At 45.0% G+C, this 24362-nt stretch overlaps 1 protein-coding gene across 4 annotated transcripts in view; it reads right to left on the bottom strand.

The window, feature by feature from the left end:
- Positions 1-13940: 13940 nt before the first annotated feature.
- Positions 13941-24362, bottom strand: part of TSC22D1 (TSC22 domain family member 1) — a 90786-nt gene continuing 80364 nt past the window's right edge. For 2 of the 4 annotated variants that reach the window (XM_056503910.1, XM_056503827.1), the window contains 2 exons: positions 16283-16334; positions 13941-15355 (listed from right to left, as the gene is read on the bottom strand). In XM_056503910.1, coding sequence (XP_056359885.1) covers positions 15098-15355; positions 16283-16334 — 310 coding nt within the window. In that variant the 3' untranslated portion in view covers positions 13941-15097. Of the gene's footprint in view, positions 15356-16282; positions 16335-16743; positions 17079-24362 lie in introns of those variants that run through there. The other 2 variants (XM_056504046.1, XM_056504131.1) reach the window with 2 other exon arrangements.

The following is a 24362-nucleotide window of genomic DNA, read 5'->3' as shown; positions in this document are numbered from 1 at the left end:
TGACCATTAACATTTCTGTCTCTCCAGGGCTGGGGGATGGCAGGACACGATGGCATTGCCTTCCCCCCGGACACTCTTGACACACCATGCCACACCTGAAAGGCATCTTCTTCATAACTACTTCATCTCCTACACTGAGTGACTCCTCTCTCTTGTTTTCCTTTCCCCTGGTTCATGAAGGGACGGATTGACAAGTCTTGCAGACCCAGCAGCCAGAGCTCACTCTTCTCCCTGCTCACCCTGAGTGCTGGGGCAGAGCTGACACAAGGGCTTTGCCACTCCCAGGACACATTTCCCCATCCACATCCCTGCTGTGCCTCTCCAAGGGCACCCAAAATCCGGTGCTGGGCATAGGATCATGCAGGGGTGAGCTCTGTGCTCTGGCCTTGCCAGAGGTAGAAGGGATCCCTCCATGTGCCCTCTTTGCCTTGACCCATTTCACTCCCTTTCTCTGCTTTACTTCCTGTGACAAATTTGCTGTGCTGGGTCTGTGGAAAGCAGCTGGAAGAGTTTCATGCTGCCCCTGTTTTTCTCCTTTATACCACTCAGCAGGCTTGGAGCCATTCAAATCTCCCTTTCTTTTCTTTAGTTTTTTTTCATCTTTTCAGTGCAGCTTCCTACAATTTCGGCTTTTTGGCTGACTCGAGGCTTGAAATCTGTCTTTCCTCTTCCCTGTGCCTCCTCCTGCAGTAACCCTTCACGTGCCATGGCCTTGCTTTCCACAGGCACACTGAGGTCTGGTATGAATGCCAGAATGGAAAGCTGCTGGCACCCAACAGGCCACACAGAAGGAATCTCAGGGTGGAAAGTTTTCAGGACACATTGGCTCCATCCTACAGACAGCTAAGGCAGGCAGATGCCCAGCTCACAGGAGGACTGCAGCCTCAGGCAGACCCTCAGGGGCATCAGGAGCAGAGCCTTTCCATGGCACAGCTGCCTGTGGGGCTGGACACTCCCAGTTCTGATGGCACAAATGCAATTTCTGGCCATCTCATGTCTTCTTGCACAGTCTGATGCAGGAAAGCCAGCAGCCAGCTGCTCTTCCATTTGGAGGTGCCTGTGCAGCTGGAAGCCTGTGGTAGGACAGCAGAGTGATGTGCCACCACCAGCCATGCTGCTGGCAGCTTCAAGCTGAGATGTTGCTCTGTGGTTGGACTAGATGGACTTTTCCAGCCTAAATGATCCTACAATCAGCACTGATGCTCACATTATTGGGCAACAGTTAAAGCAGGGCAGGATGAGTTACCAGAGGGGAATGGGAACCCTCACTGGGCTTCTACCACCCTCTCTAACCAAGGACCTGCAACACAAAAGCGCATTTTTGGTTTATACTGATTTAAACCATATTGGTAAGCCAGCCTGGAGCTGGTCTGATTTCACCCTGCTCTTGCCAGGGAGCATTTGTGTGATGACTGTGTGTGTTTATTTCTGGATGCTGCTCGTTTTGTGCACACTATCATATGATTGTGTTTGATGCTGGAGGAATAACAATAACAATAACAGTAGTAGCAGTAGTGGTTATTGTTATATGCTCACACGTAGGGTGTGATGCTGGCACTCAGTTCCCAAATAGCTGCAGTCAGACGTGGAGCTCAGCACGCTGTCTCCTGGAACAGACCCCCAAGTCCCACAGATAAACTGTCTCCAGTTTATGCTCCAGACTGGGCAGCTCTTTGGGGTTTTATTTTTGTTTGAGAAACATATTTGCCAAGAGTTTTCTCAGGCGTCTTTGCTGATCTGGAATTTTTCTTGGACGTTAAAGGAGCCAGAGGCAGCAAGGCAGGACTCATCCTTGTCACACAGGTCATCCTCATCCCTTTTTAAACAAGTCAGGCATCTCCAGCCTCACAGCCCTGCCAGCTCCATGCCCCATCCCAGCAGAGTGCAGGGCACACTCAGTGCCTGGCAAACCCAGCCTGGTCAAAAGGAAACGACAAAGGAAAATACCCTTACCAAAAAAAAAAGTCACCTTCTTCTAAGAAATGCTCTTTCATGCTTTTTATCTGTGGTTTAGGTTTTTTTCATATGATTTCGTGGCATTTCATTTGTCCTGCGTATTATATAGGAAAACCTTATTATTTTTTTATTCTGTTTCATTTTAAAACTATTAAAACCATCTGCCACTTAGTAAACACTAACATACTTTCTTTTCTAGATCAAAGTGTCTCCTGCCTATGTTATAATGGAAGTTTGACATTATTTTTTTTGCAAGACAGGCAGGAGACACTTTGATCAGGTGCCAAACTGTTTCACTACAACAAACAGGCAACACTCTGAGCTAGAAATGATAAGATGTTATTATGCACTGTGATGATTTCATGACATGTCAGCCATGATGTTAAAAAAAAACCTATAGTACATATAACTTTAAAAATATCACTGTGAAATTCCAGATTTTTAAAAATGAACAACTTATGAATTGAAATCATTCCTATTATAATTTTCCTCTACGGATTTATGACCATTTGACTATTTTTTGGAATTATTTTAATTTTGATCAGTATCTTCTGTCAAAAACACTTCATTGAAAAAATTCTGATGGATTCAACTTAAAAAGCTTTTTTTTAAAAGCCTTTTTGCAGACAAAATATTATTCTCCCTGTCAGAGAACAAATGAATCACCTGCTAGCTCTTTTGCCATTCCTAAATAAATTAATTGCTTGAGGATTATTTCATCCATGTTTCTCAAAAGCACTGCTCTGACCAGCCCCCCATACATATTTGTCTTTTATCCTGGGATGCAGGATGACTCCACATGGCTTTAACATAATAACATAAATCCTGCAGTTACACACTGTGGAAAAACAAAAACAAACAAAGAAAACCATGTACACTGCAATTTCTATCTTAATTTGCATTCTGAAGAGAAGATGAGCCCTTCCATAGCCACCCATGCCAAGCACATGGACACCCCAGGGAGGCTGTGAGTGTGCAGCCCCTGAACACAGGAGCAGCAGGTGGAGCAGCTAAAGTCAACCAGCCTCTCTTGCTCTCCCTGAGAGCAGGTTTTCTGTGTCAGCAGGAGCTATTCCAGCTTTCCATGTGGACAGTCACAGCTGAGGAAGGGTTGGTTATCTCTGGTGGACCTGGCAGCTGGAGGAGGTGTCTGCAGCCCAGGATAACTGGTAGTAGAAGGGAAGCAGCATGCACAAGGTCTCACCAGTGGGAAAAGATGGGCACACTTGGGCCTCCTCATCTGCAGCTTGCAAGTTATTTCACCCCAAATGAGGTGAGAAGCTTCATGGGCCAAGACTTGCATCAAAGAAAACCTGATTGTGTATTAGGAAAAAACCCAAACAACATTGGAAGAGATTCCCCAGAAGGGCTGTGAATTTTTTGTCCTTGGAGGTTTCCAAAACTCAGGTGGACACAGTCCTGAGTGATCTGCCCTCGCAGTGAAATTAGCCCTGCTCTGAGTGAGAAGTTGGAGCACATGACCTCCCCAGGTCCCTTAGAGGTTCAGCCATTCTACATCTATGCTACCATGTCCCTGCAATCCTGTGAGGAATCCCAGGTCAGGAGACAGCAAGTCTCAGGTTTGCCCAAGAGTGATCTTGTATCCTTAGCCATACAGCAATGGCATTTGCTGTGCTGCTGGTGCAGGTCATCCTCTCCCAATCCATGTGCCATTGAGGGACAGCACCCAACCCTTCCAGGAGAAAGCCCTTGGCTTCCCCAGTAACTGCATTGAACCAGTCTGGGGTTGAAGGACCTGTGTCACACCACCCAAGGTGAGATGGGGACCCAAGGCAGCACAGTCTGAGGACATTTTGGCACAGTGAGTTGTTTGTCCAGCACATCCACATGCTGGTGCAGCATCAACACATGGAGCATGTCTGAGTACAGCCCTGGCCACTGGTTCTGTGTCAGTATGTGCAGCACAGACAGGCACCAAGCACAGGTCACTTCATGTTTGGGTCTGCTTTCATCCCCTGATGCTTCAGGTCAGCAGGTGTCACAGCCTGGAAAATTACTTTCCAGCATCAGTGGAACAAAGGCTGCTCAAGAAACAATTAATCCTTAGATCAGCCTCTCATCTTTTAAAGGAGAGTTGTTTAAAACCAAAAGCCATAGGATTGTGTACATTTGTCATTTCAACCCAGCAGTAAGTATTTTAATGTGCAATAAAGCATTATTCACAGAATCACAGAATGTGCTGAGTTGGAAGGTACAGCCAAGGATCATCAAGTCCAACCCTGGCACAGCACCATCCCCAGGTGTCACACCCTGTGTCTGAGAGCACTGTCCAAATGCTGCTTGAACTCTGCCAGGCTGGTGCTGTGACCACTTCCCTGGGGAGGCTGTTCCAGTGCCCAAACACCCTCTGGCTGAAGAACCTTTTCCTGATATCCAACCCAAACCTCCCCTGACCAGGTTCAGGCCATTCGCTGGGGTGCTGTCCCTGTCACCCCAGAGCAGAGATCAGTGCTGCCCCACCTCTTCCCCTCACAAGGAAGTTGTAACTCCAGTGAGGGCTCCCCCCAGTCTCCTCCAGGCTGAACAGACCAAGGGACCCCAGCTGTTCCTCATACAGCTTCTCCTCCAGGCCCTTAAATCCAGAGCCTGGGAGACAAGAGGTTTGGGTTGGGCATTGCAAACCAACCTAAAGCAATGCTATTATTCTATGATTCCAGCTTTTCAAACAACTCTCCTGTCATTTGCTATGCTCCTGATGAAGTTCTGAAAGGATGGGACCATTACTGCAGCTAGTTATTTTTGCTGGAAATGGCTGTTGCTATTTTTCAGTCTCATTGACTTAGCCAGCAGTTTCTGGAAAACAGAAAAGTCAGTGCTTTCTCTTGACCCTTCAAAACACAACACAAGCTTCAGGAAACCTGTTGTTGGAGAGTTCTGGATCCACAGACCTGCCCTCACTGTTGGGGCCACTGAGAACCACTGCTGGCTGTGTCCCTGGGCACTGAAGGGCATTGGAACACAGCTCCAGGAAAGCAATCCTCTACAAAGCACTTGGTGCCAAACACTGCCCAGGTTGTAGAGCTATAACAAGTCCTCCAGATTATTTTGGGGTGAGTGAATGAACACCAGTGCCCCTGAACTAAATGCTACTTTGAGAGGCTCAGTAGAGCTCACTCCCAAATCTGAGCACTGTTTCTTGTCACCCATCTGCACAGCTGAAAGGGACTGACCCCTTGCCTTCCCCGTTTTTGTAAACAAGGCTGCAACCTTTATTCCTGCCTCGAGGAACAGATTGAATTGCTTCTGATGATCCAGAACAATGTCATCCTTTATTCCCTCTTCAAAAGCAATTAGTATTTCAGCTTGATTATTTGCAGATAATATGAGTCACCAGATAAAACACGCTCAATACAAAATGCTCCTTGGGAAGGAAAGAGAGAAATGGTATTTAAGGTTAAAAATCCAGCATATGCTTAAATATCACAAAACTGTCACACATCAAGGAAAAAAAAAAATCAGTCTCACTTTGTGAAACAGAAAGATTGATCCTGTGTTTGTTTAACCCTAAATCCTTAATTAATTTGTTGCAGGATCAGGGCACCATGACACCAAAGGCAGATTGTGTCACTGTCACAGCACAAGAACAAGCTTGGTGCAACACAATTTCAGAGTTGTCAAACTATCCAAAACTTCAGGCCAAATATGTAATTTAATCTTAAAAAACAAATTTTGACTTTTTTTTCTCATATTTATTTTCTGATTTCTAGCTTGGTGTATTGCAGCTCGTTGATATTTTCAGCTCTTTTACCCAGAAACCCAAGGCAAGAAGCTGACTCATTCTTAATAGAAGGTACAAGTCTCACAGGAGCAGCATTATTTCAGGAACTCACATTTTAATGGGAACATCAAATCTATCTGGCATTATGATAAGGTCATCAGAAATTAGCAATACTGAAGGTTTATCCTGGGTTTGCTTCTAACACAGATGGTAGCTGATATATCCTTTCTCTGTACTGATGTTGCCAAGTAGCTTCATTGATATATTTAGAAATAGAGTTTTGTGAAAACTTAGACCAAAAAAAAAGGTTGCTTTTTTCTGGAAAGAAAATTAGTGTCTGAGAATTTTCATATACAACATCTCAAAAGGGTGTAGGTGTTTTCTTTCAACCTTTCCCTAGATTGGTTGGTCTTCCAGGAGCTGGAACAGCCAAGAACTGCCCAGCTTTGCTGGAAAGATTCTTTCTTCCCCCTGGGATGTACATCACTGTGTGCAGAACAGCTGTGGCACTCTACAGAGTGTTTTATACTTACATTTGTTTTTTTAGCATTGATACAAGATTTTTTTCCTCTCTAAATTACTATCAACTTTCAACTGTACTTTCACATCCCCAAAAGGAGACTTTTGTAAATAAAGGGGTATTTGCCACTGAAGCAGTGTGGTGAAATGCAAAGAGAATTGTGGTACAAGTTAATTTTACCTCCAGATTGCCTATGAGCAGCCATACTGAGATGAAATTAGGAAATTTCCCCTGGGGTACAGGGTGCAGCCCCATGTGCCTCACCAGTGGCTGGGGGCATCATCCTCACGAGGAGCTCCTGGAGGGAAGGGTGGGTGGGCAGTGGCCAGCTGAAACTCCTGTAGCACCTGTCTTACAGCCTTCCTGATCCAACAGGCTCAGCAAGGATGGCTGGGGGGGTCTAGGCACATGCATGTTCTGCCAAAGCCCAGACTGCCCAGGAGCAAGTTAAAACACTGCAGCCTTGAGGATGCTCCACCAGAAAAGCAGCCCCAAACCTCCCCACTGTCAACTCTTTAAAACAGAAAGGGACCCCTGCTAGACTGATTCCTTCCCCTGTAAGGTTTCACTTGATTTATTAAAAATAAACTAAGAACAACAATATTGTGAAAGGCAGATGGAGAAAGGCCAAGGCTGCAGGCTTCTCAGCAAGGCTTTGCTAAGCCCTGTACTCAGGGTAGCACAGACAGGTACAGCACTCCAACTCTGCTACACCCAGCTGCACTGCTCTGATCCCCATTCAGCTTTCTCCCATCCCAGGTATTCAGTTTTCAGTTTTCCCCTCTGTCAGCTGGGGCCACTTCTCCCTGAAGGCAGGGGAGCTTGCAGTAAACTGCAAACCAAATCCACTCTTCATGCTCACTTTCACTTTTAATTTCTCCTCAGATCTGGTTTTTCACCAACTACATCTTTTCTACAAAGAAGCCGTTCAGGCTTTTTTCACTTGGATTTTGCAGGTCTTTATAATCAGTTCTTACAAATACTTTAAGCAGACCACTGAAGCACTTTGTAACATCCTTCTGGAGCGTTTATAAACAAGGTTGTGGTTCATGTCAGGGACCAGCCTGACAACCCTTAGAGACCAACATTTACCTCTAGGGTCATGGAAATGTTTCCAAAGAGCTGTTCCTTGCAGGGTTCCAGTGGTCCACCCTGCCCAGATGTATGGTCCACACCTCAGTCACCCCACAGGGTCCCTGCAAGCAGGAATGGTGCCCCTGAAGCAGCTGGCACCAGGGAACATGCCTCTTACAGGACCAAGACTGAATTAAGTCAGCAAAAAAGTCCAACTTCTTCTAGTACAGGCATTCCCATAAATTCATCATGCTTTCATGTCTATGCCAAAGATGCATGAAGTTACTCCTTAATGTCCTATGTCCCATGGCAGAAAGATTCTACTCTGCAGCAACCACTTTCAGCACATTATAAAGCAGGTTTCACAGCTCCTCAGCAGTGCCAAGTTTCCAGCTTCTCTCCTGCTCTGCAAGGAAGAGGAAATGAGCTCCTACAAGCCCCCTCTGAGGAATGGCTCCTCATTTCAGGCACTGTAAGCAGGGCCAGCAGGGCAGGAGGGGGATGAGGTGCAAAGCACTGCAGGCTGCAGCCCCAGCGAGCCCATGGAGGGCACTCTGCTCTGGCACTGGCTGGTTTCACAGAGACCTTGAGTTTAAGCACAGATCTAATTGAATTGCAGATGTCTTTTCTGATGGCTATCTGCTAGCAAAGCTTCAATTAAAGCAGGAGCAGAGGCAGAACAGGGAGGTTCTCAGTAATAAAACTAATGGAAGGAAGAGTGGGCATTTACAGCAGCCTCCACAGAGAGCATAATGCAGGTAGATTATTTTAAGAAGATTTTTTTGGTGGGGTGTAGGGGGAGAGATCTGAAACCTCAGCACAGATACCAAGCTTCCAAATCCTAGAGATCCTGAGTGTACATTGCAAAGCAGCTAAAAGTAATTTAAATAATACACAAATAAGCTCATCTCCATTGCTGTCAGTACCCCCTGATGAACAACTCCATCTGCTTTCCATTGAAAGGCCATTGAGGTTTGTTCTTCCTGACTTTGGTTTTAAATGCTGAAAGGTTTTATTCATTCTCCCTTTGTTACTTCCAAGATTAAGGTGCATTTGCCCTGAGCTTGCACCTGCCAGATCAAAACCTCTGGTCATTTTACAGTGCCTTTAGAGCTCCAAAGAGGGAGAACTTTAATAGGGCTCTCAGTGCACCCAAACTACAGGACCATAAATTGGAGCATTATGACCTTTTTTTTTTTTTTTAATTTTTGCCTGGAGCGACTTTCTCATGATGACTTGAACCTCAGCCAATGTGTATTACCACATACACACCACTGGAAAACCACCCCCACCCAACCCAGCTGAAGAACCAAAATTAAGCTTCAAGATGGCCTGAGAATCTGGTTTAGCTCAGGAATAAGGTTTTGAGAACTGTTTTCCCTTTCCCCAGCCGATTGTTATGCTGTACCCAAATTCCTGTTGTGCAACAGCTTGGAGGCCTCTTGGCCATGTCCTACCCAAACTCTCCTGGGGCATCTCAATGGACAATCACCCCCTGGGATTCAGTTTCAAGGAAAATAATCAGAGTTTTGCTCGTTTTCCCTTTTGAACTGCTGCCCTTTTCCGATGTATTTACAATGTAAGGAAGTCAGTTTATTCATGGTTTGGCTTTTAACTCCGTTGTTGAGCTTGGCTTTGCTCCTGTTGGAAATTGGACCCTGGCTGAGGAGGGCAGTTGCCAGTGTCTGCTGGAAACTCCTTGCCTGGGATTTTCAAGCAGGTCATTTATTGAACTAGCTCAGCACATACTAAATAAATGCAGTCAGAAGAGTCTGCTTACTCATTGCAGGAAAAGGACTGGCCCAGTGGCAGGAGTTTTCAGAATATCCCAAGCATTTCAAATGCCTAAGTTCACTCCAGACTTCTCAGGAGGTCACTCCAGCAACCATCCTCCATTTAATTTCATACATCTAAAGTAACACTGAACAGCAAAGGTCGGAATTGGGCTGATTTCCTTGAATTTGTAACTTCTTGCAGGTATACTCCAGCAGAAAATTCACCAGGAAGTTAAAAAACATAATCCTAAAGAGAGAGGAGAAAAGTGAGAAATAATGCATCATCTGTAAGATGTGACCTGTTACTAATGTGCTCAGGATGCTTCACAAGAGGTTTTGCAAATGGCACATATTAAATAAACAAGTATCCCTTCAGCCAGCAAGCTGCTATTTCTCCCTGCAAGGAATAAGGAATGATTAAAATTCTTTGTATTGAGGTTTGTAGCTACAAAAAATCATGGGTGGCAATTCCCAAATAGCCTTGTGGGGTTCTTTCTGCCACTGAACCACAGGAAGATGCCGCCCAGGCATTGATTTATTCCCTAAGAATCAGGGAGAGGCATCTCTGAGGCACTGCATTTACTCCCCTGCTGCTGGGAGGTTTTGTCTGGGTGCTCTCTGGACAGTTTCCAGGCATGTTATTGAAGAGTATTTCTCTTTCCTTCCATGACAGTCACTTGCTCACTCCCACCCCCACTGGGATGGGGGAGAGATTCGAAATGAGAAGACTTACAGGCTGATACCAAGACAGTTTAATAGGTAAAGCAAAAGCTGAGCACACAAGCAAACCCAAGCAGGGAATCCACTCACCACTTACATCATGCTCAGATCTCATACTATCCAGTACCTCCTCACTACCCACCTCCACTGCCACCATCCTTTGATATAATAATACACAGGTGTAATTTCCTTAGTCTATGGATCACCCCTGTGAAATGTCTGTCAGGCACCCACACAAAATGTCCTTTGAGTTCCTTTAGTCCATGACTTTGGTCAGGACAGGAGATGTGGTGTGCTGTGTGGAGTTACTGGGCACCACAGCTCAGGTCACTGCTGCACTTGCACTGCTTCCTGTAAGGCTTGTCCTCCACTGGTTTGGGTGATTCCTGCTGTAGTAATTCCTATAACACACAACTCAAACTCCACATTAAAACAATTTCAAGACCTTTCTATTACAATTTCCACCTCTGATTCATTTGGAGCAGACCATGGGGTTTAAAATAGTTAACTCTTCTGCTTGCCCTGCTCTGGCTTGGACTTTTCCACAGACCACAGTCCCTTAGAAGAGTACCTGCTGCAAGTGAAGCCTTATCTATGAAGCACAGACTCCTCAGGGGTCTGTCTACCTGCTGTGGCACGGACTTACCCACAGCCACAGCTGCTTTGAGGCAGGCCAGTTTCAGCATGGTCTTTCCATGGGCCACACCACCTTCGGAGATGTTCCTGCTCCAGCATGGCCATGACTGCAGTGCCTCCAGGGGTGTATTTGCTCTCTCCTGGGCTTATCCACAGCCACTTTGGGGTACTCTTCCGTGACTCAAGCCACTGATTGTCAAGGTGTGCCTTCTCCAGCATGGACTAAGCCTTGGGCCACAGTCCCTTCAGAGGTGCAGTGCTGTGCACAGACACAACCACGGCCACAGATGCTGCGAGAGGTACCTGCTCTGGCATAGCCTTATCCAGGGCCACAGGTGCCTCAGGGTGTCCAGCTCCCCCACAGACTCACCCACAGAGCAGAGGCCCTTCCAGTGGAGCTGACAGCAGCATGCAGCCTGCCCAGAAGGGCAGCACAGCAGCAGCTCTGGCCATCTGCCAGCCCGACACACCGCCACTATCGAAATGCTCCCAGGCAGCCAGCGAGGTGATAAGCACACAGCAGGGCACTGAGCAGCACTAACCAGCACTACACTCAGGCAAGCAAGCCCTATGGCAAACAGGAGCCTGTCAACTAATAGCAAAACAGCAATAATAGCTACAAAATCGATTGAGCGCTTTCCAATCACATCTGGTGGGACTCTGAGCCCCACAGCAGGCAACAAAAAGGACTGCTGTGGTTTAACCAAGCAGCTGTGCCACAACAGCCACTTGCTCTTACTTCTTTCCTTCCACAACAGTCACTTCCTTGCTCCCCCACAGTGGGATAGGGGAGAGATTCAGAAAAATGAGAAAACTCATGCATTGAGATAAAGACAGTTTAACAGAGAAGCAAACAAGGAATCTATTCACCACTCCCTGTGGGCAGACAGGTGTTAGGCCATCTTCAGGAAAGCAGGGCTGCATCACATGGAACAGTGATTTGGGAAGACAAACACCATCATTCTGAGCCTCCTCCCCTTCTTCCCCCAGCTCTACCTGCTGAGCACAACGCCGTGTATTACAGGATACCCCTATGGTCAGCTGGGGTCAGCTGTCCTGGCTGTGTCCCCTCCCAGCCCCTTGTGCACCCCCAGCCCTCTCTCTGTGGGGTGAGAGGCAGAAAGGGCCCTGACTCAGTGTCAGCCCTGCTCAGCTGTGACAAACACATCCCTCTGTCACCAACACTGTTTTGGTCACAAATCCAACCCATGACACCGTACAAGCTACTCTGAGGAAAATTTGCTCTACTTCAGGTACAGCCAGCACTCTCAAGTATTTATAGAGACCCCAGAACCTGAAGCACCCAGACTTACCTCAGAATTATTTGCCAAAAATGTACTGGTTTGGAAAAAAAAAAAAAAAAAAAAAAAAAAAAAAAAAAAAAAAAAAAAAAAAAAAGTAAGAAAAAACAACCAGTAACCTGGTCTCAGTGACAATTTGCTTTGATCAGTTTATCATATTGCTGTTAAGAATAAAGCCAGCATGCAGCTAATTGACAAGAAGAAATTAAGTGATAAACAGCTTGACTACAGCCTGAAGAGTTACTAAATTGGTAATACACTGAGAATAAAAAGATGGACATATAAAAGATAGGTTACATTTAATATGACCCTCAGTGCAGATGAAAACATGAGAATCCCAGAGCTCGTAAAAAGAGAAATTTTGTTGGAAAAAGAAAACGCTCTTGACCACTGATAACACTTGATTTAAAGTTCTCTGAAAAATTATTTGTTCTAGAACAAAAGCAAAAGTCAAAACAATTCATTCCAGAAGTATTACAACATAACTGACAAACATCTACTCTTTGTCTGGATTTCAAGCACTATTTTAGTCAATTTGAATCCGTTTCATGAAGAGGCTGCTGCTTTGACAGAGCTATTGCTCAAATCATCTCAGCAACAAAACATTGCTTGGCCTCATTTTAGCAATTAATAAACAGCTCCAAGAACCAGCTCCACAGTTTAGAACTACTCATACATAAGTGATCAGATTTGCCAGCATTGATTTGCAACTGTTTAGTACAGTGTACTAAAATTATTAATGTATTATCTAACCAAACTCCTGAAGCCTTCCAAACCCTTTATTAAAAAAAGAGTTTAAAAAAACCCAAACTTGAATTTAGAATATGTTGACACTCTTCTTCAAAGAAATAAGCCCAGAGGTCAATTTCATTTTTAAATTAAGGACAAAAAACCCCAAAAATTATTCGCAAATTTTGATAACTGAAGTGGGTGAAAAAGCTGATCTGTGTAAGTATATTAAAAAGTCAATTTTCACAATGTTATGGCCTGGAAGTGCTAAAGAGACAGAATATAAAGGCAACTGGAGACAATTAAGCCCTTTAAAAAGCACCAAAATTAGCATTCCTTTTGTCCGATCCAAATAATTCAAGTGTTGTTCTGCCACAAAGGCCATCAACAATTTCTAATTTTAGCTTAATCCATTAAAAAGAAAAATCCTGCACTTCTCTCGGCTGTTTCCTCATTACGAATGCTCCTAAATTGTACACTGAAATCTCAAGAACACCAGGTATGAATTCAAGTTCACACTCCTATGAAGACAAACTGACAAGCACTTTACTATGGCAATCCCAATAAAGGCAATTTAACTATTCGTGATTCAGCTAAGCAGTGCCTCAACTGCTACATGGTAAGCATCCACCAAAAGCAAAAATTCAGCTATAAATTACACAAGAGTGACCTGCCCTACCTTTGAATCCTCAGCTTTCCAGTTTCCTCTGCTACACTTGATTACTCTCAGTATCAAGATGCTCCACAAAAATAGTATCTCCTGATTTTCATTATGTGTAGTAAGACATCATATGACCCTATTAAAAAACTCTTTGTAATTAACCCTTATATTTTAAGTCAAATTAATTTATTGTATTCACATTTTAAGCCACTGCTATAAAATTCCTTTGCTCCCCTGACTGCAGTGTATTGATGACACCTTCACTACTCATTCACCTAGGAATTCCTAAGTTTAGATTCAGTTTTAATCAGTATTACTAAAGAAGCATTTTTTCCAAGCTTACACATGCAAAAGTGGAAATTACTCTCAACATTTTTCAGAAGGCAGAATTACTACTGTAATTAATAAATCCAGGCTGAGCTGGTGGGAGAGCTGCAGTGCTTACTGCCTTTGTCACCCCGAGTTAAGGGTGGCAAGTGTGCCAGCATGGGACGACCCATGCACAGGCAAGGGCAGTTTGCCACCAGGAAACAACTTACATATTCGTATACAACAGGTATCTGCAGCCCTCCAGTCCTGATCTTACAGGACTGGACCAAACCCAGCATTTTGCTTAGTCAGGTGCCCTTCTCCCTCCAACTTCAGCATCTGCCTGTTTTAAAGAGCTATGCAAAGCAGGAGCTGCATTTTTAGCTGAAACTATAGATCTAAAGCCAACAGGCAGCATCTTGCACCAAGACTTAGGCTTCCTGACCTCACCGCCTGTGTAAAACTGCATTGCAACATATTAAAAGTGGCTGCGCTTAACACCAGTACAATATACAAACAGTGATTTATCAACATTGTATGCTTTATTGAAAGTTGACAAGTGCAACAGTTAAATACATTGACGTGTTACAACTGTAGAGAACATGCACAAAAACATATGCATACTACTATACAGATCATATGCAAAAAATCCATACTGGGAAATCCAATTTTTTTTTTCTTTAATTCTTTGCTAGCAGGGCTTGATAGTTTTTGGAGTGGTTTTTCCCATCTTGAACCAAACTACAATGAACAATGATTTACTTCAAGATAATCAGCAGCCAGGGAACTTCAGAAGTTACACAAACAGCATCAACTTGCCAAATTCTGAACAGTTGCGTAGGTGCATTCTTATTTATGTAGCATAAAAAAAAACTTTTCAAACTTCTTCAGATCAGCCAATGAAACAACTAAACTTCAATCTGTACAACCTAAATAGTTACAGTTTTCTATTTTACAAAGTAATTACACTAAATACACAAATATACAGTAGGCAAATAACCTTCATTGTAATTATCCTATGACCCAACAACTGTATTGTCACCTACCTGTTTTCTATATATAATACAGCTTTATGCACCTGTCCACTGCTTCAGAAAACGGTGCAAGTATTTGCACTTAAGGTTTCAGGTGACAATTAAGTGTTAAACACTGAGATTACCTTTCTCCCTCTTCCTCTTAGATCCTCCTATGCACCAGAGTCCACACTTTGGAACCCCAATGCACTACAGGGGCTTGAGCCATCACTTTTTACTCCAGTCTATTTCTTCACGTTTCCAAGCTTGAAAAGCACTTGTATCAGCTGTAGCACTGGATGAGTGGAAGATTTAAAAACAAACAAAAAAAATTCAGGCATGCAGCTTCGTTTCTCAGCCATTTGCAGAAGCTGCTCGAGTCCCCAGTGTACTTGTGCTAATTCTCTGGAAGAAGTTTATTTTATTCAACCAACCTAAGAACACAGACTCCTTCAAGCCAAAGGGGTAAGGGAGGTAAGAGAGAGACAGATGAGTGTGTAATACAAGGGGGAGAAGCCCCTCCTGAAGTGTGCACGGCATGGAGTCCAGTCTGGGTTCGATGTGCATTGAAATGGATGAAGGGCGGCTGCGGCGGATTCCCGCCAGTCCTCCTCGCTCTGGGCAGTCCAGGAGCCGGCGATCATGACGGCGGTGACAGCTCGAGCTATGCTGAAGGCCCTGAGCCCTGTGACGCCGGCTGAGCAGCCTGCTGCGTTGTCCCTTGTGACTGGGAAGAGGAGGGCGGAGAACCAGTCTGCAGCTGTGCTTGGAACTGGGCAAGCTGCTCTGGGCTGGCAAGTGTTTTTAGCAGAGTGTTTTCTTGCTCCAGCTGCGAGTTCTTCTCTATCAGCTCCTTGATTTGCTCTTTGAGGACCTCCACTTCCTCTCTCACTGCGTACATCAAGTGACTCTTTACGAGATCCTGAAACGCAGAAGCGTGCGTGCGTTAGGAAGGCACGGCAGCGGGCCGGGGGTGCCCGCAGCCCCTGCCCTGTGCCAGCCGGACCGGGCCGGGCCACGCCGGGCTGTCACCGGCGGCACTCACGTGCGGCCCGGGCTGCTCGCGGCCCCGCCCCCGCGCAGGCCCCGCCCCCCGCGCGCCGGCTGCAGCCAGTTCTGGGCGCAGGTTGCCGCATTTCCCTCCCTCCCGCCGTCCGCGCGCGGCCGCGGGTGACGTCAGAGCGCGGCGCGGCCAATGGGCGGCCGAGTTATTTATAGCCGGGAGTTAAAGGCTCCGAGTTTGCCTAGCAACAGCCGGAGAGGCTCCCGGGAGAGCGGCTCCAGGCACCGCTCCAGTAACAAAGGGCGGCCGGGCCCCCGGCTCCGCTCCGCTCCGCGCCGGGCGGGGGCCGCAGCCGCGGCCCCGAGCTCAAGCCGCCGGCTCCGGCACCGCGCTGCCCGCGGGGAGAAGGGCGCAGCGCCGGGGATGCCCCGGCTGCAGCCCGCGGGGGATGCGCTCGCTAAGCTTGCGCTGGCCTGCGGCTGGGGGAGAGTTAAAAAAATAAAATGAAAAGTACCCCGAAACGCCCCCTGTTTGGGACTGTAAAAGCCCACAAATACGCTCCGCTTTCTGCCCAGCAGCGCCCCTCCGCCGCCGCATGGATCAATCGTTTGGGAAGGCAGGAGCCAAGAGCAATGCCGTCATTCCCTCCCCGGCATCAATACACAAACGTGCGCATTCCTCCCCGCGGGAAGCCTTTGATCAATTACAAATAAAAATATCCAAAAAAAAAAAAAAAACAAACTCCCGAAACCGAAACGCGTCCCCGCACGGGTTAAACGCCGCCGCATCCCCATATTGTTTACCGCTTCAAACACCAACAAGGTTTTATGCCCCATCGGTACGTACCATCGCTTGCTCGATTTTGTTGTCGATAGCTACTACGCTTGCACCAGAGGAGCTGCAAGAGAGAAAGAGAAGAAAAAAACATACATTAGCAGCGGCTGAATTATTTAAGAGACAAGAGACGCGAGCACTGGTAGCCAGTTGGCTGAGAAAGTCATCCTCACGCTGCCCTGCCGCCGCCTCGCCAGGATGCTCTAATGCAGCAAAGCAACCTGTAAAGCCGCGCCGAGCCGAGACCCCCGCCCGCAGCCCGACCAAATATCCCGACATTTTGGCCCCCGACGGACCACAAAGATGGAGCTCGGCGGCAGGCTGCGGCAGAAGCGCCGGGCGCCGCGGAGGGCAGCACCTCCGGGGGGAGAGGCGGGCGCCGGTGCCGCCGCTGCGGCTCCCCGGACAAAGGAGCCAGCCGGCGCTCACCTGCCCCGCTACCGCAGAGCCGCTCGGACACAACACTTATTTACCTACTGTCGAGCCTCAGAGACGAGTTGTCGGTGCCCAGCAAGGACGATAAGAACGAAATCGAGAAGTGTCTTAGTTGATAAACTCCTAGATCCATTGCCACCGGTCTACAACATTGGGCATTCATGCAACCGCGGCCAGAAACGCTCCCCGGAAAAAAAACAAAAATCGCGTCTCGCTGCTCCGGGAGGCGTGTGTGCGTGCGGGGCCGCTCCGCCGGGCGAGGCGGGGCCGGGACCCTGCGGGACCCTGCGGGGCTGCGCTCGGCCGGCTCCGAGCGGGGTCAGCGCTCCGCCGCGCAGCACAAAACCCGGGCATCCCGGCCCCCCCCACCATTTAAGCGCCGGCGCCGCCTCCCATTGGCTGCGCCGCCCGGGCCCCGCCCCGCCCCGCGCATCTCATTAGCGCGTTCCCCCCCCGCGCGCGGCCCGGCGGCGCCCACGCGGGACGGTCCCGCGCGCGGGAGGGGGGGAGGCGCGCTCCCGCGAGCCCCGGCACGCGCCCGGCCGGCCCCCACCCGCAGCAGCCGAGGGGCATTTAAAATTTAAAAAAAAAAAAAAAAAAATTAAAAAAAAAAAAAATAAAAAAAGGGAAAGAAAGAGAAAATAAAATAATAATTATCGGGCCGGGGGAGAGGCAGGGAAGCCCCGCGCGGCCCGGCGGGAGCGCGGGACGCGCCGAGGGGCCGCCCGTGGCCGCGCCGACACCGCCACCTGTCGGCGCCGCGCAGCGCCAATCCCGGTGCCGGAACCGCACACTGAAACCCGCACAGCCGAGCCCCGGTGCCGGCTCGCACAGCTCGGCCAGCGAAACGAACCTCCGCGCCTCGGCACAAAACCGCACACTGCAGAGAAAGATTTCAGACACCTGCATCCACCTTTATCCCTTACACACACACCTTATGAGCCTAAAGCCATTTATGAAAAAATACTCAGCCACTGATCGGTTACACATGGCACAAACCTGTGGATTTCGAGCAAGCCGGCCGATACTATTCTACAGCAACAGGGAAAATGCCTATTCACTTATTTTTAGGTGGCACCTTAAGGCACTTAGTCTTAAAAGCTGCAGCACATGCATTAATAATTTAGGAAAAGATCCTTCTCCCACCTAACTGTGGTGTTTTTCTCAACAAATGTTATGCTTTCATGTGTCATGGAACATATCAACTACATTCAGTGCCTGCCAAAGGGATCTTCTCTACCAGTAACAGATTAGAAAGACAGCCGAGACTGAACTAGACCACCATGAAATACTGTCACAAGAAACAGACAGCCTCTAAAACCACTCTTCTAGACCTGCACTTTCAGCAGGTGTTACATTACTTAAAGGCACAAAAAAAAAAATAAAGTAAAAAACCTTTTCCATTCTCTATAGCAAACTTCTCCAAGAGCTGCAAGTCACATACATCACAGGTGCTGTTCCCAGAGAAGCAGGAAAGCCAGGAGGCACAGAATAATCATCTTAAAGCTAAATTTAGCATTTGCGTATCTGCATCATCCTTCTTAGTTTATTTATGTTGTCCTAGACTACTATTCTTTCATTCAATAATGCCAGCAGAGTAGTACAAACTAATCCTCTTCACAGGGAGGTCACATTTAAGAACAGGAATTCCTTACAGCCACTTTCCCGCTAGCAGAGAGGGTTCACATCCCACAAGGGCACAGCTCTCATCCCACCCTTTGGGTATGTGGGGAATTTGCACGGGATAGCACCTACCAGGCTGAAAATTCTAGTAAGTGTTTTAGAAAAACCCTCGCCTGTCCTGACTTGCCAGCTGGTGACAGCGAGTTAGCTGAAGCAATGCATTCGAACACGTGCAGGGGCTGCAGCTTCCCCCTCCCGAGGGACCAGCACCAGGACCCACGTGCTGTACTGCACATACACTTCCCACAGCACTTTCTCTGCACAGGTTACTCACTGCACACCGTGGTACTCATGGCCTTCAGTGAGCAAGCGAGCCTTTTAACAGAGTGCCAGCAGCACATCATCTGTACTGGAATCTGCATCAACTCCTGTCCTTGACTTGATCTCAATTAATGTTTTATGACAGGCTGGGCTTCAAAATCAGTAATGTCTCAAATGACTCCTCCCCACGGCAGTTACTCAGCACAATTAACAAAATTGCAGTTGGATAAAAGCTCTGGGACAAGCTCTGTCCCTTGTAGTTCTTTATCAGAAAAAGGGCAGAGCAGGTGTTAAAACAGGTAAGTCCTATCACTGCTAATCAGGCTTGTGCAAAAGAACTTGAAGATAGCAAACTCACAGACATATCCTCAAAACTCCTCCTTTGCTGCTGCAGGACAGGCAGCAGACAACTCTATGTAGTTTCATTCATACATGTATAAATAAAGGCATGGATGCCATAACAACTAATAATTATCAAATGTCATTATTCCATTTACAACAGAAAAATTCTTCTCAAACTAAATTAACAACACTGCCATCTTTAATCTATTATTAATCTTCACAAAGAAGAGGTAACACATATGATCTTAAATTCCCACTAAACTCATTAAACATCTTCTATTAACTTCAGTGGGCTTTTAACAAAATCTGTCATTTATTTTTAGATGCCTACAAGCAGAGTTGTGATTCAACAGAAAGCTGTCAGCTGCGTAAGTAGGACTGCATATTAATATGCACGTTCTGCTTTGCCCACTCTATAAAAAAACAAATTATAAGTGCCCCTTTATGGCTGAGAAAGCAGATCATTTAGGAAATAAAAAGCCCCATGACATAAATTACTTTACTCTCCAAAATTGGGGTGAAATTTTTTGGGAGGAGGAGACAGCACCACTATCGCTGATGATCCCACTTCAACACCCCCATCATCTGCCTGACAAGATTCACTGAACTCTAAGGACTGCACTTTTGCTGCTGCTTTTAACAAATACTTATTTATGAAATAAAAAATATACGGAAGATTTAAGGAAGATAGTTCTCCAAACTCAGTTTTCCTCTAGAAGGGTGTCAAGATTACTACTGTGTTACTCAAAACCTTATAACAAACTCCTTTAACACCCCGTTAACAGATAATATACGATGTTCTTCTTCTGAAAAAGCTTCAGTTCCCGGGAGTAGAGGTGAGAAAAGCTGCAGAATTCCTCGGTTTGGTTAAGACACTCTGGGTCTGCACTGGGTTGAACAAATTCATGCCCCTGTTAGCACATGCTTTGGAAACCGGTGTATCTACAGAGCACCTCAGGTGTTCACAAACTGCATAAAGTAACACAAAAAACTCAAGGTGGACTCCTGAGAAAACAGCAGGGTAGAGTACAGTACAGCAAACGAGTAGCTCATCAGCATCGTTGATCCTCATATAAACTAACTTCTTAAATTGAACATCATTAACTACATATAGCAGTCAATGACTTTTTAGCACGCGTCACCTTTTGTAATATTTCAGCTCTTAAACACTGTTTCTCCCACTAAATAATTTCCTCTTGTCTCAATTTATTCATCCTAAGCACTTGAAAAAAAGCACATGAGGTAAACCAGCACAGAATAATTTTGTCTCTATGAAAGTCTGGTTTGTCATATTTCTCCATGTGTGTTAAAAAGTTCTCTAACTGAAAACATTTATCTTTTAAGTACCTTGTCAGTGTATGCTCCCTTCAGATGCCAACATTAAAAGCCCTCGATAAGCATCTTCTGAACATAAAATAAATCTCATCTTTTGATGATGTTACAAAGATACCACATCAGAAACCATATTAGAAAAACAGCAACTGCTGTCACAGCACACTTTCATCTTATGCTCAGACAGGCTCAGATCTTGTGAACTTAAACTACGGTTTTCAACTGCAAGTACTGAAGAGGTTAAAAATAAAATCTGCTATTTAGTCAAGAAAAGGCTACAGTACTTAGATTCCACCTGACATCTGACTATGCATTCCATCTAAAAATGGTGAATAAATGGCAGAGTACTTTTCTACCTTAAAATCCATAGATTCAAAATTCTTTGTGTAGTGACAGCAAAGCCCCAAGAATCCAACTTATGCAAAATTGTGCCAAGCTAATAACTGAGAGAGAAAGCTCTGGCTATACTTGACATCAAGGACTAAAGGTTTATTTATTTCAATAGGCCATGATTTTTTTTCTTCATCTCAATAAAGGTACATAACTGGAGAAGCTGTCCAACAAACTTTCTTTCCCACAGTAAATCAAATATTTTTAACAGACTAAGGACCAAAAAAAAAAAAAAAAACCCCACCACCAAAAAACAAACCCAAAGAAAATAACCCCACCCACACAAGCCCCATCTTTAGATGGCCTAAATAAAGATCACAAAATCTCAGCCGACTTCCTTTTCCAGTTCCAAACCTTTAGCTAAGATCTTTATTTAAAGAAACCAAACTACTAAGAACTTACTGCTCAGCTCCAAAAGACATGTATTTTATGTTTAGATTGAATTCTGCTATTTCAATGTATCTACTTCTGCTAAATTGAAAAAGCTCTTTCTACAAGACAGTACTCTCTGCTTTCTTAAATGTGAGCTTTTCCTCCCCCACAGTAATGATATTTGCATCTGTAATTTAGTTTATTAGTTTGCTAGAAATTGGGGTTTAGTTCCATGAAAAACAGATAAAAGGGAAAGCTATGCAAGATGCTAGTAAAATGAAGTGCTGTATTTGTAAATAGTACTCTCTTTTTTTCCTTTTCCCAGATGTGCAAGCATAGCTAAATAAATATTTAGTGGAAAGAATACGCACACCCTACTGGGGCTCTGGAAATAACCTGACAGTATCTCTGATCACAGTGCATACACAGAAGTATCATGCTGTGAGCTCTGCACAAGAGACAGAAGGCTGCATTTAAAGCAAGAAGATAACTATGTAAGATCAAAAGAAAAACAAAGAGAGGTTCTCACTGGTTCCTCTGAGGATATCCTCTTTCTCTTTGACAGGCAACTAATTGCCAAGTCAATCATGGTTATTTTTAATGAGAACTATAATGATGCTTTTAATTTTAATTTTTTATTTTAATGCTGACAAAACAAAATATACTGTCTATAATCAAGTACCTGGATATAGCCAAACAAAGAGATGACCCACTTGCTCCCCATCAAAGAGAACTCTGCAGGAAAACATGAGCCATCTTAAAGCAATTTTGATGCTTGGAGAGGGATGTACGGCATTCCCTTTCCCGAGATCATCCATAGATAACCATCTAGCAATGCAGCTGAGATGAAGGTCTGTGTTCTCTACATATCCAGTGAGATTCAGAGTCCCCTCACAGAGCCAGCTGAGGTCTATCATAACCCAAAACCTGAAATTACATCCAGATGGTACTCCACTTTAAATTTAAAGAAGTAATAGGTTTGCAGTAACACGCAGCTTGGGAATCACAAGTTCTCCTGATTTCAGAAACCTTTAAATGAGTAGGTGTGAAATATTGAACTTTACTACAGGTAAAAGCCCTCCTCCTCAGCACACTATAAAGTGCCCTTGACCAAGGACTGCAAAGGAAGGAATCCACCAACATGTTAGCATCCTGGAAGTTTTAAGTGAGACATCTGAGCCAGGAATTGATTTTCTTTCCTCCAAAAAGCTGCACACAGCGTGCTGACATTGTCCCCTGGATGGATGTGGGAAAGAAGTTTAGTGTCATAAAGCAGCATATAGAGAAGAGTGATAAAATGTTACAACCTTTAAGTTTCACAACTCAAATTTATTTTTCTTTTATGTGAAATTTTGCTTCATTAATATTAGATTTAAAGCATAGAAAGAGTGCTCAATTCCCTGATGTTCTGTATAAATTTACACCTTTCATGTGTAAATGATTTTCTCAAAGGCAAGAACATCCCGAAGTAAAAACCACTTATACAAATATTTAATCCCCCTTATTCTAGCTGTAAAACACACACTCCAAAATTAAATGAAGAGGGAAGGAAAGAGTCACTGGAGCATTTTAAATTACACTAAACATAACAAACGTGGCAAGTATAGGGAGTGTTTTGGCACACTGACATGACAAGCATTTGGAAAGATGAAATTCTCTGCATTAAAAGGCTTCTCTGACCCAGGGGACAAACAGCCAGGAAGGACTACAGGACAACGGCTGACACCCACCCACCCCAGCTTACCTTCAATGTAAGTACACAGTGGGTTTAGGAATCAAATTAAAAACTGCCTAATTAACCTGTAACTAAGAAGGGTCATCTTTGTTTTTGAACTTGTATTATTTTCTGTTTGAAACTATATTGAAAATTTTGCATCAGCTAATAACTTAGTCATGCTTATTAAAAAAGTATTTATACAGCATTAACAGCTGGTCTGCACTTCCCACTGAATATCATTTGCCCTCTGATGGCATTTTTTGGTGCAACACTTGAAATTAAGGCTCTATTTCCCACAGAAGCCTATCACACTAAAGCCAACTCAGGTTTGCTAAAGTCAAAACCTCTGCAATTAGCCAGAGTTGTCCTACAGTCTTCAGGAAGCTGGGAATGAAGTTCCTTACCCCGGCTTTTACAAAAATTAGCAAGAACAGCTGAAAAAAGTACAGAAAACAAACGTAAATCCTCAGTGTGGGAAAGGAGCACTCGGGATGCAGAATCCCATCTGCTGTGAATGAAGATGAAAATCGGCCACTTCTCAGCTTTTGTGGCAGCAGATCCCTCGTTACCACCCTGCTGTGCAGAAGCATTTTAAGGTCATTCTGTTAAATAATAAACTCCCAACACTGCTTACATGTATTGAAAAAAAAAAAAAAAAAAGACAATAAGCTCAATGCCACTCTTCTTTATCAGCAAGTACTTGAGACAACAGATCTCTACCCAGTTGCCCATTTACACTCCCACAGTTTCAGTCTCTGCAATCACTAGCAAATAGCTTCACTGTATCACCAGTATCAACGATCTAGCAGGTAAATGACTTTCAGATTAACTCCCCTGGCTCCAATGCATTCATATTACACAAATTTAAAATGTGTATTTCCTAATCTCTCAGTGGTCAAAATACTCTAGTAATACTATAACCCACAGTTTATCATAATTTGCTGACTTCCTAAGAAAATATAGGGAAAATTCAAGACCTGTATCATCCAAGAAGAACTGTACTTTAACAGGCTGAATTTACTGTGGCCTATTTAAAGGTATTTTTCTACCTGAATGGTGACTTTCATTTATAGAAATCAAACCCCATGTACCTCCAACCATTCAGGAAGCATGGGGAGAATTTCCACAAACAAATTAGAATGCAACCTGATTTACTGCACAGTGCAGTGTACCCTAAAATCTTACTTTCCTTTAACAACCCTGAGTTGAGCATTTGTGGGATAATTTCCTGCCTAACCTGTACCTTCCCCCCATCTGTGAAAACGAGCATATGAGAGGAATTTGATAAATGCCCATGCTTCAACTCAGTACAGCGCTGAGAAACAGGTACAGCTGAACTCTGGAGTGGGAAAGCACTCCTAGGCTTCTTAATCCAGGCACAGCTTCAGTGATTTAAGAGAGACAAATCCTGCTGACTCACAATCGCAGGAATCCCATCAGAGTATCTCCATTTACATTCTCCTTGCTGAAGGAATAAATTGTAAAGCAATACTGATTTGAAATAGAATACAAGATACCTGGGAAAATAAGACTATGAAATGAGGTGTGCTTCAAAACTTA

The sequence above is a fragment of the Oenanthe melanoleuca genome, chromosome 1 (assembly GCF_029582105.1).
Source record: "Oenanthe melanoleuca isolate GR-GAL-2019-014 chromosome 1, OMel1.0, whole genome shotgun sequence".
In the NCBI taxonomy this organism is placed as follows: Eukaryota; Metazoa; Chordata; class Aves; order Passeriformes; family Muscicapidae; genus Oenanthe; species Oenanthe melanoleuca.
The sequence above is the reverse complement of the archived record's forward strand: the minus strand, read 5'-3'. Positions and strand labels throughout refer to the sequence as shown.